Genomic DNA, 19,439 nt, shown 5'->3' on the forward strand with positions numbered 1-19,439 from the left:
TATGTATATATTACACTCTACTTTGAGAGATTAAATATTTTCATTTTATTCTATAAAAGAAATAATTAAGATTTTGATATAAAAATAAGTTTAGTTCTGGTTAGTTGAACAAATTCATATTGTTCAGTTGGAGTCCGATAAATATTTAATAAATAAGGATGTTTTTTAAAATTTATGAAAATGGAGTGGGAGAAGCAAAAATGGTTGTATAAAAAGAAGGATCCTATATCAAACTATTGTTGGAGGGTCTTATGAAAGCTGGGCTAAGATTAGGGTAGAATTTGGGCTTCCCTAGCCTAGACTAGCTTTGCGTTTGGAAGTAGTTGACTTCCGTAGGGGGTCTTCCGGGCCCTTCCACCTCCTATAATTATAATTTGGATTTTTTGACAAAATAACGGCCTGAGTATTTTATTTTATTTTATTTTTATGGATGAAACGGACAGCTTTAATGATTTAATCACTATATTTATATAAATGAGAGTATAAATTCGAGTTATAAAGAATAAAAGTAGTTTTGGATAGTTTGTAAATTAAGTGATTTTTTTTTTTTTTTTTTAAGAAAGGGCATTTTTGAAGAAATAGCAAAAACTAAATTCTATGAACAATATTATATATATATATATATATATTTTATTTTATTTTTCAATTTCACTCTCTCTTCTCTATCAAACCGTCCAAAATAAGCATAACCTAGCAGAAGTAAATGGCAAGACAAGTGCATATTATTCCCAATTGAAACATGTAAATCGAATCTGAGCCAAAACCCATAATTAGTATAAAAACTCCCTGAAACGCAGCATTAATTTTTCCTACTAGTAAACCCTCAAAATTTAAAGCATCATAAAGACATAAAAAGAAGCATTATAAAAATAAAAATAAACAAAAATCCCAAAAATAACCATAAAAGAGTTTCATATTAAGGAAACAAAATAATGATAGAAAGAAACAAGAAAGTTAAACTGGGCAAGCGGTGATGAACCGGCAGAAGGCCGAATACTCTACTGGTGACTTGTCAGGAGGTTAACTTGCACATTCACTTTAACAGGACACCGCTTTTTAATTTTTATTCTCAGAGAATAATGGCAAAAATTAATTTGGTCACATAATAAGTGTTTAACAAGTAGGTTTTCCATATTTAATAAATTTAAAAAAAAAAAAGTTGATATCAAAAGTCTTGGTAAAAGCAGAAAACCACAAACCATGTTGCTGGTCAATCTGGATTAATTTTGGATTCTCATAGAATAATAATAGCAAAACAGTTAGTTTGATGACATAATATAAGTGTTTTTAACTGGTAGGTTTTCCATATTCAATGTATAAAAATGTCTACATCTAAAAAGAATTTGGTAAAGGTAGAAACCACTAAACACAATTACTCTTTTTATCTTCTTTGAATTCTAGTAGCAGCTGATGTAACACTACCAGATAAATTTCCTTTCTTGTTTTACCTTAAGTTCAATCAAGATAAATTGACTCCATTATTTCCTTTATTTTCCTTCAATTTCTGATTAGGACTGTAATAATATTAAACAAAGAAAAAACATGAAAACGAAATACTTATGATCTATATCTGCACCTGCAGTCAAAAGAAAATTACATGATAATGATAGTTTTTTTGTTTTTTTGGGTCAAATACATTAGTTTAGGTGAGTGACATTTTAATGAAGCACGACTAAAGCTGACAAGGAAATACCACAGCATGAAGAAACAAAGATCCATATACTCATAATAATTCACCTAATTTATAGGTCAGAGTCTTGCTTTTCAACTTTATAAATAACACAGATATATCAAGTTGCAAGGTCACTTGGGTCAGAGTCTTCCTATATATATGAAAACAGTGAACAGAAAAAAACATTACAAGCATCACAAACAGTGAAGCCAAAATACTCCAAAGTCCAGCTCCCTAACAATGTGAGTGCACTTGCCATAAACTAAAGCCCAAAGAAAACAAAAACAACTCAAACAGAAAAACAAAATACACACTGAAACAGTGAAGCAGAAAGACACCAACCCTAACAATATGCGTAGACACAGAAAACAAAAAAGCATAGAAAGCTCAAAGAATCAAACAGCAAAACAAACACTAACAACTCAAGAAAACGATGGCCATTGGAAGCAACAATGAAAATACTCATGAAGATTGAGGGATGAAACAGAGAACTAAAAACAACATATATGACCTAAATACTCTAAAAACTTATAAACAAAATATACATCAAATAGTGAATTCAAAATGCACCAACATTAACAATAACAACAGTAAAAGGACACACAAACCATAAACAAAGGCTCAAATAATCAACACGACAAAGTAATGGCCATAGGAAGCGACACAAAAAATAAACGAAACACAAAACTAAAAATACAATACACATGAACGAAATACATCAAAGCCTTATAAAATAGAAAAAAAGCACAAACAAAAACTAAACAAAACCTAAAAATCAAACAACGCAACAACAATGGCCAAAGGAAGCAACAATGAATTATTAAGCTTGTAAACACAAAAAACTAACAAAAAAAGAACTAAAAAAATACAACACACATGTGCAGAATACATGATCAAAACCATACAAAATAGAAAGGTAAGCAACACATAATCACAGACAAAGCTAAAATATCAGGGAAATTAAAAAAAAAAAAAACAATGAACACATATAAAGCAAGTACCACAGAAAATGCACACACAAAATGAGAAATTGAACCAAAAAAAAAAAAAAAAAAAGGTCAAAAGAATAGTACACATCAACAAATTATATTAAGCTTAACAATACAAATAAAATGGTACACATATAAAGCAAAGGCACACAAAATCATAAATAAAGCTCAAAAGAATAAAAAAATCCATAAATGTACAATGAACACGAAGTAATAAGCTATGGTAGACACACAAATCATAAACTCAAAATACAACGCGTCTAAAGCAATGGTATACACAAATCATAAACATTAAGGACAGAGAATTAAAGGGAATCCAACATATTTATTAACACGAACTGCACAGCAGAGAAAAAGAATTTAACAAAAAAAAGAGTCCACAAGAAGCAGTAACGACTACCAAAAAAAAAAAAAAAAAGGAAAAACATACATACACTAAGGCAAGAATCATAAACAAAAAGCACAAAGAATTAAAAGGCATTCCACATTGACAAACAAAAACTACACAAAAAAATAAAACAGAAACATGGCCACAAGAAGCAGCAAACAGTACAATGCATACACAAGAAGCACATCTAAAGCTCTGATACACACAGACATAAGAAGCAAAAAACACAAAGAATTAAAAAGGAATAAGTACATTTAAAGCAATAGTCCACATAGAAATCAGATACACAGAAATCATAAAAACCAATGAAAACAACTTTACACAATTCAAAGCACCAAAGAAGCAGCATTGGATATACTGATAAAAAGTAGTATAATCAAATGGAAGGAATTATTAGCCATTATAGGAAGCAACAATGAAAAATAAAAAGAGAATGCACACAAACTCAAAGAAAGAAGGAATGAAACACAGAGAGAACTAACAATACACACATGTGACTGGTTAACACAAATACACTAGATCCAATATACAATCTGAAACAATGGAGCCAAAAAAACCCCAACCATAACGCTATATATAGACATAGAAAACCAAACCATATACAACTCAAAGATTGAAACAACACAACAAACAAAAACAACATTAAGAAAGCTAAATACAATAGATAATTATCCATTGAAAGCAACAGTGGATAATTTACCCATAAAGATTGAGGAATGAAACAGAAAACTAAATACAACAAAAATCCTAATTATAAGTAGAATACACAAGAAATCAATGACCTTGACAATCTAAAAACACAGAACATCATTAAGAAAAAAGCAAGGCATTCTGATAGCAAATTGCACACGTAGAAAAGGCAACGGAAATAAAACCAAAAAAAATATATATATAACTAATTAAAAAACCAAACTAAATGAAAACAAATTACACACAATAATATAACTAAAAAATTTATAAATATTCTAGATGATATAGTCCACCATACAGCCAAAAAAAAAAAAAAAAAAAAAAGATTCTAACGCTTTAATGAAGAAATTCATCTAAGTCCTTAAGAATTCAATCTTTAATCTATTTTCTTTTACAAAAAGCAAAGAATAGTAACCAGTGAGTATTTACCCCCAAAAAAAAAAAAAAAAAAAGAAAAAGTAACCCCGTTGAAGTATAATAATTTTATATGCCAAAAATATATAACTGATGCAATATTAAACTAACATAGACAGCGGTAGAATAAGAGCATATATAAAACATAGAGAGAAAATTAAATTGATAGACTTTTTTTTTTGGGGAATTAAAACGAAAAAATTTAACTTATACTGCAAATAAAAAAATAAAAAAAGAAAAGAAATTCCATGCACTCGAAATCAACTAGAAGAAAGGAAAAGAGAGAAAAACCCAAAACGAAGGTGTCTTTAAAAATTTCCCTTCCTCGTCCTCCTCCTTCCACGCTTGTCTCTGTCTCCCTCTTTTCCCTCAATACACTTCTGAAAATCGTAATCACAATGCGTATATATACATATACATATACACAAGCTAATTTTGAGTTTTGAAAGAAAATTTCTCCTAATTTTATTATTTGCCCCATGGAAATCGTAATGCAAAATGCCTATATATATATATATATATATATTACAACCAAATTTTTTTTAAAAAAAATCTAATTATGAATTTTAAGATAAAATTATTTCATTCTGCTTTAACTTTTGTCAATGCCCAAAGCTCTAAATTATGAAGAGCCCAGATAATTTGTTTTTAAATTTACATTTATAATTTTTTTTAACAAGAAATCCATTATATAATTTTTATTAGAAATATAAGACTTTAATTATTAAAAAAACTTATAACTCTATATTTATTTTAGAATTAATATCATTTTACCTCCTAAACTATGAAAATTATTTTTATAGCAATGATATTACTTAATTTATTCTATTAGTGTTTTATTTTTTAATTTGGTTTTGCTTTGCTTTGGACATGTTGAGAATGTTGGTATGGAAAATGGGACCTTTTTTTTTTCTTTTTGGTGGCTGGAATGGAAAATGGGACTTTGTAGGCTCTAAAAAGTATATTGGTAATTGTTTCTTTTCTTCCTTCATGAAGGGATATCAATAATTATTTATCTTTGGGTAAAAAAAAATGTTATGAAATTTTCCATCACTTGAAATTGAAAAATTGAAGCTTAATTGCTCGTATATTAATGGTTTATAACATTGTAGGTATATATGCAGGAGAGAACCTTAAAAGAAATGAAAAAATAACAAACCTCATATAACTACAGCGATATCCATATTTGCAAAACTTAAATTAGACATATTATTTTGCATAAAAATTATGCATATATATATATATATATATATATATATATATATATAAAATACATTTTATTTATTTATTTGGGCATATGTTGTAAATTATGGATAAGGAGTTTCCAAGTCAAAATTTACTACATGTATATATCCATTAGAATTTATTTTTTGATAGAATATTTCCATTCTAATTTGAAAAATAGTTTTTTTAAAGATATATATAGGAAACAAAATTATCTGTACACGTTCACTTTCTTTTTTACGTGTTCATTTTAAATGATAATATCTATTTTTTAATTACTAAGCTGCAATTTATTTGTTATACAATAAATAAAAAACTGTAATTTAGTTATTCAAGGGTGTAAATCCATGCTATGGTTGGAATTTTCCAATAGTAGAGGACCTCATGTAATATTTACCAGATATTTTTCTGCATATATGGCTAACCGCTAATTCCTATTTTTTGGGCAAACATTCTCTGAATAACCCATATATATATATACACATATGGGAAACCTTTTCCATCTTTATACCTGCTAAAACTTCCAAATAATTGAACAAAAATTATCTCTCTGTCTCAGCAATCTCTCTTAATTTCATTATCTCTAAGTGCTAGCTTATCTGAAGCTAGTTTGTTAATTTGATTAATATTTATTTATATTTTGTAGATGGCAATAATTAAGAGGGTGAGGCAGATGGATAAAAGAGGTGAAATTGCACCACCCCTTCTAATATCCCACAAAAGATGTTCAAGATCAAGTAGCTTGGAGACCATTTTTGAAGAGGGGTCTTCAGGTGATCATCTTCATTTTCATCATCAAAGCTTTCAATTATTAGTTCCTTCCAAAAGGGTGTTGTTTCTTCTTCCTCTTTTTGTTTCTTTGGCTTTCTCTTTTATTATGTATTCTCACATTTGATTCCATAGTGTTGTGGAAAACTATTTCTTATTATAGTATAACAAGGAAAAAAAAACATTTTTTTATTCTTTACTTTTTTTCTTTTTGTTCTTTTATAAGTTATTTATTTAGGGTAAAAAAGGGAACTCAGAACTCATTTTTAAAAGCTTTTTTTTTTCCTTATCACTTGTTCGATTAAATAGATAAACCGTAACTTTCAGTAATAATGAAATTGAAAAAAAAATAAAATATTGGAATTGGGTATTTCTATTCTACTAAAAAAAAATATTAGTGGAATTAAAATTAATTATTTTGATTTTCTCTCGTAAAAAAACTAGATTTTAATTCATGAATAATCATCAACAAGAGAGGAATTCAATCAACAATTCAAAGTCAGTGAAAACTTTGTTAAAACTTAACACTGTGTTTGGATTGAATGGAAGAAAGGAAAAGAAATGAAATGTTTAATGAGGAAAGGAAAGGAAAGGGGAAAAAAAAAAAAAAAAGGGAAAGGAAATATTTTTTTATAATTGTTGTTTGAATAATTGATAAATGAAAAGGAAATGAAAGGGTATGAAGGAGTAACTGTATAATCAGGGTAATTTTGAAATATTATTAAATTTTTTTCTATTTTCCATCTATTTTCTGACAATTTTGGGAGGAAAACAAATATGATTAAAATGAAAAAAAGCTAATTTGTTTCTTTTCCTTCCATTTCGTTTATTAGTCGAAAATACTATTTTTTTAAAGATAACATTTTTGCCCTTTTTCATTTATTTATAATTAACAGTTATTTGAATAAACCATATAAATTTGTCGAAATTTGCATTTTATAAAGGACACATTTTTATTGAAATTTATTAAATTTACTCTTTATTAATTTTTTTCCAATTAAACGAACTATTTCATTGAATAAGGATAATAACTTCATTCTTACATTGTTTAGTTTTTATGTTTTTTTTTTGAAGCATTGTTTAGTTTTTATGTTGTTCGAACAAAATTCAAACGTGATGGAGATAAAATATGATTTTATTTTTTTTAGAAAAGACATATTATATACAAGGCTTGGACACTGGATATCATAAATTTGGGCCTGATTTCTGGGCTATACGTATAAGGCCCAATCACTGGCCTGGCCCGATGGAGGAGCTCCGTCTCCTCTTTCTAAAGTATATATATTAAAGTATAATGTGTGTGTGTGTGTGTTTGTGTATATAAAAATATATAAATATATATATATATATATATATATTTGATGAATAATAATATACCAGGAAGCAAAGGAGAATTTTGAATTGGCTATAGAGACAGACAACTCCAATACCCATGCTAGATATTGGTTGTCCAAATTGCATTTGAAATACCATGTTCCTGGGACATGTAAAGCAATGTTCAGTACAATTTTTTTAAGTCACTGTTTTTGTTCAGTATTTTTCTCTTTGTTCCTTGATGGAGGTTTATGTGCAAAGATTTATTTATTTATTTGTTTTGTTAATCAATGTAATGAAGATGTTAAATGTGAAAACCAATTGACGGTTGCAATGATTGTTATATTTGTAGATGAAAACATTTGAGGGAAAATGTTAATTATATTTCAGAAAGTTTAATCTGGTGTCACAAACAGTTGTTATCATTTTTTATCCCATATTAGCAACCAGTTGCTGATCATTTAAATTGTAGTTTTTCTGGTTGTTTGCATTTTCTAACTGATTGGCATTTGCCTTTTTCATTGTAAAGAGGAGCTGCTTTTTTTGGTTGAAGCTGCAGATATGGGTGACCCAGAAGCACAATATGAACTGGGTGTGGGCTGAGAATGGAGGTTAGGTTTCTCCATATGATATTTTGTTCAGTACATTTGAATCCTTTTTTTTTCTTCTCTGTCTTCACATGGACTGCTTTGCTTCCTGGAAGTGAAAGACTTGAAATTAATCTGTTATGGCAGATTTTAACATGAGAACAACAATGATATTTGTTGCAACAATTAGAAATATTAAAACATGATGAAGAGAAGGGATTTTAAAAGACAAAGCTGCATGTTCAAAAAATGTGTCCTTCCTTTTTATGAGAAAAAAGATGAAGTTAAAATATCTTGAAAGAAGCAACCCAAATCTCTCCATTTTTTGGTGTACATAAAATTGTTTTCCACCTGCAAACGCATGGAAAATCTTATACATGAAAAATATGCAATAAATGCAACATAACTATTAACAACTTCTACATGGAAGAGATAAAGCCCCCCGCCATCAAATGCTTATTAATTTAATTAAGCATCAATGTTGTTTACCTTTTACATACAGAACAATCATTTTAGTACAAAGCAGCCTATGGTTAGTGCAGGGCTGTCTTTATTTAATAAAGAGGATGATCATAAAAGAGCTAAGGAGAAGAAGAAGTGCAACTTATACAACTAAGATGCTACTGCTAATGGTTCCTTAAATAGTTATGGAAAAAAAAAAATGATAAACCAAGTGACATCCTATAAGAAATTACATAAGCAGCCACATAGACAGCATTCAATATCTACTGGTCTAATGAGCCTAGACTTGACTATCACAGCCATGTGCCACCAAGAAATGAAGATGACCTTGGAGGGGTAATGTTAAGTCAGAAGAAGATACAACAAGACCACAGTAACGTAGTTTCTCTATCAATAGTAGTACAACGAATTAGATACTGAACCATGGATTTATGCCTGAACATGACACTCCTCTAAGGGTTTTGTTTTTTTGTTTGTTTTGTTTTGTTTTGTTTTGTTTTGTTTTGTTTTTTTTTTTTTGTTTTTTTTTGTTTTTTGTTTTTTTTTTTTTTTTAAGTAAATCATAGCTACTCAAGAGGAGAGTTTTCCACACGAAAGAGGATTTATTGATGCATTCTGCGGTGATCCAAAACTGGGAATGGAACTATTAGATGTCAAATAACCGTGTATAGAGATTTCTCTATCTATTAAATTTGATCAATTGGATGACACTTCATTGCAATCCTCTTTTATGAGAAAGTTCCATCTACAAGATCATGACACTAATCAATGTAATAATGTTAATTCCTCCTTGAGCACCAGGCTAGGTGCAAAACTTACAAGGGAGTTATCTCTTATGCTATCTTAAGGTTCTCATAGAAATGAAACGAGTAAAGAAGTATATCCTGAAAAAAGAAATCCATTAACATAAAAACTGTCCCGCATCATCAAGTTTCAACGTAGTGGGTAGGGCAATAAAAGAATAATAGTAAGTACTTGACCATTTTAATCGGAAATCTTACCACAACTAATTTGGCATTCAAAATTTAACTAATATTAATTTGAATGATAAGAGTTATTGGTAGGCAAACAGTCTAAGCGGTGATGTTCATCCCCAACAAATAAGCAAACACTTTTCCAAAAACAGTAAGAAGCACAGAAAATATTCCAAGCTGCATAGTAACTAACAGAAAAGAACAATATAAACTCTTAAAAAATAAACCAGAAATGTAGATTGATTTCACCCTAACAAATTTCCATATAATATATTAAGAAGAATATGCATGGAAACCAAGCATGAGATCATGCTAATGAAATGTACATCATTTCGACACAAATACCATAATTAAAACCTGTTTCAATAGTAAACATACGAAAATGTTAGTCATGCGACTCATGAAAAGTAAAACAACATTTCAAAGGGAACCAAACAAGATGTTTCTATTTGCAAAAAAACCAAAGAAGAGGCACATCTAATAGCCTTAAAATTTTCAAATAGATCGACTATAGAACCCTGGTGCGTGGGTACTTGAGACACTCTGCAGCACTCGGCTAGGAATCATCTGTTAAAGAATACTTCACAGGTTAGTTAATATGTTCAAAACCAAGCATTCAAATGTAACAAGACAGAAATAAACATTGAGCAGGCAAGATCAACAATAAGCCAACCCTTGTACTTGTTAGAATATACCTTGCATATTATGGTCAATGCTGCTGCTGCCGCTGTTTATGCAATGGCAGATTCTTTTGCTGGGACCCACTTTTTTCCCGAGGAAGCTTGATTTTTAGAATGCTTTAAAAAGCATTTCTTATTAAAGATGATTTGGTTTTCTTTTCCCTTAGGGAACTTGATTTGGATTTTCCTTTTGCTTTTGAGACATTATGGCTCATAGGCTTATTTTTTGAATTGTTAGCTTGAGTTTCTTGTAACTTATATTTATGTCCGCTAATTATCTAATGGTTTCATTTTCTTTTCCCTTAGAATTTTATTAATTTCATCATGAAATGATGATTATCTTGGTTTTTTGATAGAATGACTATGTTCAATCAGATCAACAAGCTTTTAATTATTTGGAGAGGTATATTTTAAAATGGCAGATTTAAACTTTATGTCACTTCCACAATAAGTCTCAGAACCTTACTGGGTCTTGCTATTTTTTAGTTGCATCCAGGTGCTCTTTACCTTCTGAGTGTTGTGTATTAGACAGGACAATGTGTGAAGAAGGATATGGCTTCAGCACTATGGTGTTTTCATAGGGCATGAGAGAAGGTGTAGACTGGTTTTTCAATTTCATCTGCTTGAGCACTTTAGAGAGATAGAGATGAGTAATAGTTATGAGTTGGTCATATACAATCAGACCTGACATTCATAAGCTCTTGAAGGAAGATATTTGTCTGTTGGAGTAGCTTAGATAAACCTTCCAAAGTCATAATTTATGAAATCTGACATGCAAACAGAATTTCTTTGTTGAAAATTTGACATGTAAAATTAGTGCATATATTATTCAAAATGAAGTGGACAATCAAATTTTCTTCAGTATGTTTGCTCCTCGGTATCATAGCTTTTGGTTAACTAGATGCAGGGGCGCGTAACTAGCAAATTTTGAAAACTAAAAAGAAAGTAATAGTTTCACTTTTCATTTAGCTTATGCACTTATATATCCTCTCACTAGAAATATGTGTGCGGACATGCTGATGCAGCTATCGCATATGGGTCTCTTCTACTTCAAGGTTTGTTCTCTTCTACACTCGTGCTTCATTAGTTGTATACTTGCACTATGTAGCTAATGGAGTTAAAGAAGATTAGCTACAATACCTGAAGATGTTATGCATTAGTTATTATATTCAATGATTTTATTTTATTTGAAGAATAGGAACAGAAGTGATTAAATGAAATTGATATCACATCTGTGGTTAATCATACTCGGATTTTTCCAGTGTGTGATGACATCTTTTTGTGTATGGTGGCATGTCTCAGGTGTTGAAATCCCAGAGAGGAATTCTTTAGCCAAAGAGGCAAGAAAGGATGCGGAAAGTCCTGTGATAGATCCAGTAGAGATGGCATAAAGAACAGTTCCTGATTGCAGCGACAGCAGGATGTGATCTGGGACTGAATTAATGGTTGGAGAGACTTGAGGAGGAAGAAAAGCGTTCTTCGACCGCATAATACACCGGATAATTATTGATATAATGCCAAGGTACCTGGTATGCCTCATCCATTCAGTGCTTAAATGATAGATAAGCTTGTTGCATATAACCTCCCACCATAAATAATTTTTTCCAAGAATTTTTGGACAAATGCATGAAAATAACATGCTGCCATGAACTTCTAAAGCCAAGGGAACTGTATTCTTTTTATATATTATTCACATAATGTACGCAACCATATGTTTTATGTTTAATCTTTCCTCCTCCCAGAATTTGACACTTGTATAATAGAATTGGCCTTTGGTTCTCAAACATGCCAATGAATATGGCAGATGGTAGGAGAATGGAGCTCTGGTTATGTCTCTTTTCTCTTTAACAGAGTGAATAGTTAGTAATTTCTCATGGTTCAATTTGTCTCCTTCATATTATTTATATGTATATATATATATATATATATTTTCTTCTGAATAAAGGCTTATCAGAATGAAAGACATCCCCAAAAGAATGACAAATTTACTTGGCTTTAAAGTCCATAAGATGTTTTCCAACGTCCTACTCAATACAAGCAGTTTTTTCAGTAAATAATAAATTTGAAAAGGTTACCAGAATCACTTTTATTATTATTATTAATTTTTTTTTTCTTGGGATGATTGGAAAAAAAAAAAAAAAAAAAAAGGGGCCTTGGATCGTTCATCAGTGTCCAATGCAATATTAGTGTTCTGTTTGGTACACACGACAGGACTGAAATTAAAAATGATGAAAGAAAATGCAAAATAATAATAATAATAATAATAAAGAAAAACTAAAACTAAAACTGATAAAGAAAAAAAAGAAGGAAGAAACGAAGTTTATAAAAATAAAAAAATAAAGAGAGAGAGAGAGAGAGAGAGAGAGAGAAACAAGGGGAAGATAAAAGACCACCAGCATTATAACGATAGTAATTTTATTTTATTTAATATATATATATATATATGGATGTAGGAAAAACTAAAACCTTTTTTCCAATCCGTCAACATCAAGTTGCCTAAAGTAGTATTATATTCACCTTAATTTCCAACCTTATTCATGATTTTCCATTTAATAAGGGATAAAGCTTCGTATTATATATGGCTTTTATTCCTAAATAGGAAAATAGGAAATTGATTTCCGTATTTAAATGAACTTTTTTTTTTCTCAATATAAATCTAGTCCCATGATGCAATTGGTTGTTATAAGCAAAAAGAATCCATTTAGAAAGTCTTTTGTGGCTCCAATTAGGAGTGTTCATTGTTCCAAACTGATCTAATTTGAGAAAAATTTAATCAATCCAATTATTAGTTGATTTGTTTTTTTAATCCAATACATACATAAAATCCAATCCAAACTAATCCAATTAGTAATTTGTTTGAATTGGTTTGGATAATCAATTTTAAGCTTGGGCTTATTAAAATTTTATTATTATTATTATTATTATTATTATTTTAAATTTTGGATCGCAATTTTAGCTTTTTTATTATATAAAATATATACTTCTTATTTTATGGATAGATTGTTTAAAAGAAAAAGAAATAAAGAAAAATGATAATACATAAAATTACATAAATATTAAAACAAAAAACATAAGTTAAAAATAATAATAATACATCAATTTTTAAGCTAATATAACAATAAAGATAGAATGCATAGATAATAACATAAAATATATATATATATATATAATTTATTATATTTTATGGTTAATTGATTCAATTTGAATCCGTTTAATCGGATTTTTATTTTAGAAATCAAATTAAACCAAATTGGTATTTGATTTTTAATTTTGAAAACCAATCCAATCTAATTACATTTAAAAAATTGATGTAAACATATTAGATTGGATTATTTGATTTTATCGGTTGATGGTTTTTTTACACACCACTAGCTCTAATAGCTACTAGACCAACATGTTATTATTTTAGGAGAAATTCTTATCGACATTTACTATGATCTTTGGATAACTATCAGTAAATTTATAGGCCTTATCTAATAGTAAATAGCATAAAAAAAAAGGAATTCCTTGTATATACCTTCTTTATCAAGAAGTAGAAGAAGCTATATAAGGGTTTTGCTTGGCCTGCTCGCATGATGCCTAAGACAAATATTTTGTGGCCTAACATTCTTGTAAATATATATATATTTTTTTGATATTCCTAGTTAGGTAAGAATGTATTAATTAATATTCTTACTTTTTTTTTTTTTTGAATTTTGTTTTCTTTAAAAACTTTAATTTAAAATTAAAGAAGATAACTCATCCAATAGGAGAAAGAAATTGCTTTCTATTTAATTTAATACCAATAATTAATGTATATATGTTGTACATGCATGATGCATGTGCTATAGAAATTAATTTGTACATATTAATTATAAAAGGATGAACCTAATACATAATTATTATTCATGTATCCATCTCTACGGTATATATAATTAGTTAATGTATTATAGATAACTAATTATTATTAATGCTTCAATGCATAATTATTAATATGTACATTTTAATTTTTAATTCACTGATATGAGTATGATTAGTTTCAATATATGGCCAATAAAATTAACCATGCAACTTCACCCATTTTTTTGGTTTTGTTTTATTTTTATTTTTTAAATATGAATGACTTATCAACGGAATCAACCTCACTTAACTTTTAATTGTAAACTTTACTTAACTTTCAATTGTAAACTAACTTCATTATTAAAGCTATTTAAATTTAAAATTGAACAATTAATAATTTGCAAAAATTTCAATAATATATAATTCAATATTTATATTACTTTAAAATTAACTCGCTATTCCATATATATATATATATATATAGCATATCATTTCAATCAAAAAAACTACAAGTAGTCTAATATACATAGAATTTGTCCATATTTGGATCATATTTTGTCGATATGATCAACAATTATTTATATATTAATTACGAATGAAGACGATAGTCTCAATAAATACCAATAACCAAAATTCACATTTATAAATACTATATTTATATATGTGTATATATATATATATATATATATATATATATATATATCTTTGCCTTGCCTTGCATTCCATTGCTTGGGGAAATAGACAGACAGATATATATCGTTATAGCCAATATTAATTAATGGATTCTCTGCTGCATATCCCAGGTGCTTTTCTCATAATTCTTTTCAGTTTCAACCTTAATTCAATTCGTGCTGTAGATGTTCCTTTTAACCAAAACTTCGAGATCCTGTATGGACAAGATCATACACAGTTGCTTGATGATGATCATGAAATTCGGATTTCCATCGACGAGCATACAGGTTAATTAATCCATATATTCCATTAATCTACTTGATGATTTCTCTAATGTATATGTCACACTTACATTTATGTACAGGATTTTTTGCACCAAAGTCTTGTAAATTTATTTAATTTTTAATTTTTTTATTTTTTAAACTTCGTTTTTGCATATCAAAATCCTTTGAACTTCATAAACAGTGCATCTACCTTCTATAACTCTAATTTTTATAAGCTGTTTGGAATCACGTGAAAATCTTATTTTGATTCATTATAGCAAACCATTAACATGCAAAATTAAGTGTGTACATATATATATATATATATATATATTGTAATTGCACTGTTTATGAAGTTCCAAAAAAAAAAAAAAATTTAACACTATATAAGTTTGAGAAAAAAAGAAAAAATTTAGGAATATTAATTGCTACAAAAAATCCGTATGCTACATATTTGTGTATTAATTGGTACAAAAAAATCCATATACTACCTATTTGTGTGTCTATATAAACAAATCTAATAGTGGAAGGCTCTTTTTTTTTTTTTTTTTTTTTTTTTTTTTTTTGGGTGGGGCTAAACGTGGAAGACCCTTCTTATGCATATGTAGGATCTGGCTTTCATTCCAAAACGAAACATGGTTCTGGATTTTTCAGTATGAGAGTGAAGCTCCCAAAGAAAGATACTACTGGACTCATTACAACCTTTTATGTAAAATCTCGGTTTGGCTTTCACCACTTTAGTATTTTTATTCAGCTGAAAAAAAGTACTTTTAAGTATTTTTCAAAAAAAAAAAAGAAAAAGAAAAAGAAAAAGAAAAGGGCATATTAGTACTCAATTTAATTAGGAATTTATCTTCTCCTTTCATTAAATAATTGCAAATTAATAAATTATATTTTATAGGAAATTATGATAACATGGCACATTACATATTTTGCAGATAATTTCCGATAATGGTAACACTCGCGATGAGGTCGATTTTGAATTCTTAGGTAACAAAAAAACACCTTATGTGCTACACACAAATGTGATCATGGATGGAAACATTAATAGAACACAAGGAATTAAGCTTTGGTTCGATCCAACTGCTGAGTTGCATGAGTATAAACTTCTTTGGAATCGACACCAAGTAGTGTAAGCACAATGTTACTTAATCATGATCATCTTCTTTCTTAGGATTTTTTTTTTTTTTTTTTGGGTCTTTTTGGTTAAACTATAAAGTGAAAATGATTTTAATTAGCCATTTAATTTTATGTTTTCAGGTTGTTTGTGGATGATACTCCAGTAAGAGTGTTCCAAAACAATGAGAAAATTGGAGTTCCTTACCCGACAAAGCCGATGCATATAGTGTGTACCATATGGAATGCAACATGGGCTTCTTATGGAAAGCCAGTAAACTGGAGCCAAGGACCATTTGATGCTCTCTATCATGGATTTGGGGTTGATGGGTGCCCATCAGAGAGTATAGATCCTGAAGAATGCTATACTTCCCAATATTATTGGAATGAAGAGCAATATTGGTCATTAAATTCTACTCAACAAGATGCATATAAGAATGTGAGAAAGAATCACATGGCCTATGACTATTGCAAACAAAATCCACAACCCCCAGAATGCCTGATTAACTCATAGACAAGGAAAGCCAAAAAACAGTCACACATGCTATTGTCCATATCTTTAAAAAGATATATTATAAATATAAAATTTTATTGGGATATGTTATTTATTTTGTTTCAACATCGTTATCTTTTATCTGAATAAACAATCATTTTATCAACCTAACTATTTGAAAAATATAAAAAAGGGTAAAAGATAAAGATTGGTTGAACCGGAGAAAGATTATGGTTAAAAGGTAAGAAATGACTTCTTAAATTCACCTGGTAAGGACTTCCACTTACAGACAAATAGACCACCTTCCTTGGGTTCAGAAGTCTAATTTGCACAATTACAATTGAGAATGATTATGATACAAGGGAGACCTAGTTGGAATCTAATCTTAGAAATAGGGTTAAATAAAAGATGAATGGAGGGGCTTATCTCCATGGTTCAATACCTTAAGAATAAAGAGAGATTAAATAGTAACCAAAAAAATGAGGTGGAAAAAAACATGGTTAACTACCTAGTTTAAAGGCATCCACAAAGAGGCCTAAACAGACACCAGCTTTCCAGTAGTTCATCATCACAACAAAAGACTGCAATCTCTCAGAAGGAACATAAGGAGGCTTTCTATACATAAGCATGCCAATGCCCTCTATAGCAGCAACCACTACACCAGCAACCAAAACATCCCAGTCACCAGTTTGCCCGAGGATTGTCGCCAATGCATTTGCCGTGTAGAAACCCAAGAGAAGCAGAAATACTTTCATAGGGAAATTCTTTCTTGCTGAGTTTAGCTTTTCCAATAGTTGCCTGCCACCTGCACTCACTATCCTACCTAACCGGGTTCGACCTAGATCAGGACTGTCACCATTGACACTCCCTTGTTCATCATTTCCAGGAACCCCACCAGTGTCCAATGCAAAGGCTAATTTCCAGCCACGCCTTCTCATCAGAAAGCTGTATCAAGATAACATAAGTCAAATAGCATGTTCACAAAAGGCATGGCATCTACGTTAGACAAGTGCTTATAGTAGTCTGGAATTGACCAAGAAATGTAGTTTGGGCTATCGCATTAATGGGGATCAGTTTATGATATGAAAAGAAGACCATTGAAATGGAAAAGAAAGATTCAATATTGTACTTGCACAAACTAAGATGAAGAGTATGGCAAGGTAGAAGCCATTAAACATATGCGATTTCAAAAAATTCAAAATATACCTCCGAGGGAAGGGAGCGGAATTTATGCCAATCTTTGTATTTTGTCCATTAAAACTTGGCTCACTGGTCCAATTCTGGATAGAACAAGTTGCAATAGAAATACAAGATCTTTCTGATGTTTCATTCTCTATTTTAGATGTAACCGGGTGCAGCATCATGGTTCCCATTTGGCAGGCCATGAACTGGAAAAACATATAAATTAAATAATTTTCAGTATAAAAATCTTAGTTTAACAAGAGTTGATTCCTCATCAGATACATCACACCATATTCTCATGAAATGCGAAATAAGTTTGGATGTTGAGACACCCCCACATAAAGAGATCAAGAAATGTGAATAAAATTAAAATGCATTGTTTAAGTGGATGCATCTCTACTCTTACATATACTTTCAGTAAGAATAAGCCTATCTTACAGGACAATCCCCACCCAAATTTTAAACCTAGTCAACCAAGTCCTACAATGGCATTAGCTGCATACAGGCTTAACCCCTATAAATGAACAAGAGCTCAGCCATTGTTAAGGTAGCATCAGAACTACAGTGACCGCAAGCTAAACTAGTTCACTGGCTTCCTCAAACGAAACAACTTATATACTACCATTCCAAAAATGAAATTAACAAACATACTCAAACGAACAATTAACACTATCATTCACCAACAACCCAGACATTAGAATCCTTAAGAAAACAAAATTATACCAACAAAATACTAAATTGGTCTTTAAGAAACCCAATAGACAAAAACAACTTTAAGAAGTATGAAGAAACCAGATAACCAAAACCTTAAGGACAAAAAAAAAAAAAAAAAAAAGCAAAAGAAAAAATAAAAGAAAATACTGAATAAATTATTAAAGAACCCACTTTTTACATATTAAAAGAAAACCCGAATGCACAAATTACATTGACAATTATCGATTGCACATAATCTCATAAAACTTATGTAGGAGAGAGAGAACAAAAAGACTACTGACCTCGAATCAGAAGAAGCCAGAGGAGGTATGTTTTTCTTTACAACTGAACGGAATGAGAGATGAAGAGCTCAGTAGCCATGGAGCATGAGGATTGAACAAAAATAAAATTATTATAAAAGCAGAGCCTCAGCTTCACCACTCGCTCAGTCGCTCGGGGGGTTTTCTCCTCTATTACGGTACTGTTAGAAGTTGGAGTTGGGTACCGCACCTTGAACGTTTTGAGCCATTGGATTTTGGATAAAAATTTCTAAGCCCTAGATTTTATGAAACAACAAAGGCTAATCTATATATACTCTGACCCGACCGCTCCCATGTCTCTCTCTCCATCTTCCACTTTTGGGCTGATGATTTTCACCATTTCAGTAATTTTTTAAGAACATAGAGTTTCTCTCAGAGATTGAATTTTTTAATTTTTAAAATTTTTTTTTTTTTTTAGCTTTGGAATTATTTAGAATAAGTTGATTAGGACCTGCCAAAGTTTTTAAAATGTAAAGATTGAGAAAAGTTAAAAAATTCTCAGAGAAACAATAGGATTGAAAAATATATTTATTGAACTTTGTTTCTTTTTCTTTTTTTTTTCCTTTCTTTTTTTTGGTAAAAACATATTGAACTCACTACTACTGCCTATTTTGTGGTTTTGGAATAAATATTGTATCTTCTAGATTTTGTTTTTTTTTTTTTTTTTAAATAACCTTTGTAAAATGAAATATGTGTCCCAAATTTTTGCTTGTTATAGA

The 19,439-nt window shown here is 29.7% G+C and overlaps 2 protein-coding genes and 1 pseudogene across 2 annotated transcripts; 2 read left to right on the top strand and 1 right to left on the bottom strand.

The window, feature by feature from the left end:
* The first annotated feature begins 707 nt into the window (after positions 1-707).
* LOC107410749 (uncharacterized) lies at positions 708-11,784 on the top strand (annotated as a pseudogene).
* Positions 11,785-14,759: 2,975 nt separating this feature from the next.
* Positions 14,760-16,546, top strand: LOC132799666 (putative xyloglucan endotransglucosylase/hydrolase protein 1). Its single transcript, XM_060812103.1, has 4 exons — positions 14,760-14,940; positions 15,525-15,625; positions 15,855-16,048; positions 16,177-16,546. Exons 1-4 carry the CDS (start codon positions 14,760-14,762, stop codon positions 16,544-16,546), a joined length of 846 nt encoding a protein of 281 aa, XP_060668086.1.
* A 207-nt stretch (positions 16,547-16,753) lies between these two features.
* On the bottom strand, positions 16,754-19,059 carry LOC107410800 (ycf20-like protein). Its single transcript, XM_025070377.3, has 3 exons — positions 18,703-19,059; positions 17,732-17,913; positions 16,754-17,470 (listed from the first exon to the last, which is right to left on the bottom strand). Exons 2-3 carry the CDS (start codon positions 17,908-17,910, stop codon positions 17,026-17,028), a joined length of 624 nt encoding a protein of 207 aa, XP_024926145.3. The 5' UTR covers positions 17,911-17,913; positions 18,703-19,059; the 3' UTR covers positions 16,754-17,025.
* Positions 19,060-19,439: the final 380 nt, after the last annotated feature.

The sequence above is a fragment of the Ziziphus jujuba genome, chromosome 10, assembly GCF_031755915.1.
Source record: "Ziziphus jujuba cultivar Dongzao chromosome 10, ASM3175591v1".
In the NCBI taxonomy this organism is placed as follows: domain Eukaryota; kingdom Viridiplantae; phylum Streptophyta; class Magnoliopsida; order Rosales; family Rhamnaceae; genus Ziziphus; species Ziziphus jujuba.

What these genes read in the sequence shown, in the direction of transcription:
- LOC132799666 (XM_060812103.1), top strand. Translation starts at nt 14,760, where the DNA reads ATGGATTCTCTGCTGCATATCCCAGGTGCTTTTCTCATAATTCTTTTC. An exon ending in GACTCATTACAACCTTTTAT is followed by an intron (nt 15,626 to 15,854) that starts GTAAAATCTCGG and finishes CATATTTTGCAG; the next exon opens with ATAATTTCCGATAATGGTAA. An exon ending in TGGAATCGACACCAAGTAGT is followed by an intron (nt 16,049 to 16,176) that starts GTAAGCACAATG and finishes TTATGTTTTCAG; the next exon opens with GTTGTTTGTGGATGATACTC.
- LOC107410800 (XM_025070377.3), bottom strand. Translation starts at nt 17,910, where the DNA reads ATGGCCTGCCAAATGGGAACCATGATGCTGCACCCGGTTACATCTAAA. An exon ending in TCCGCTCCCTTCCCTCGGAG is followed by an intron (nt 17,471 to 17,731) that starts GTATATTTTGAA and finishes ATCTTGATACAG; the next exon opens with CTTTCTGATGAGAAGGCGTG.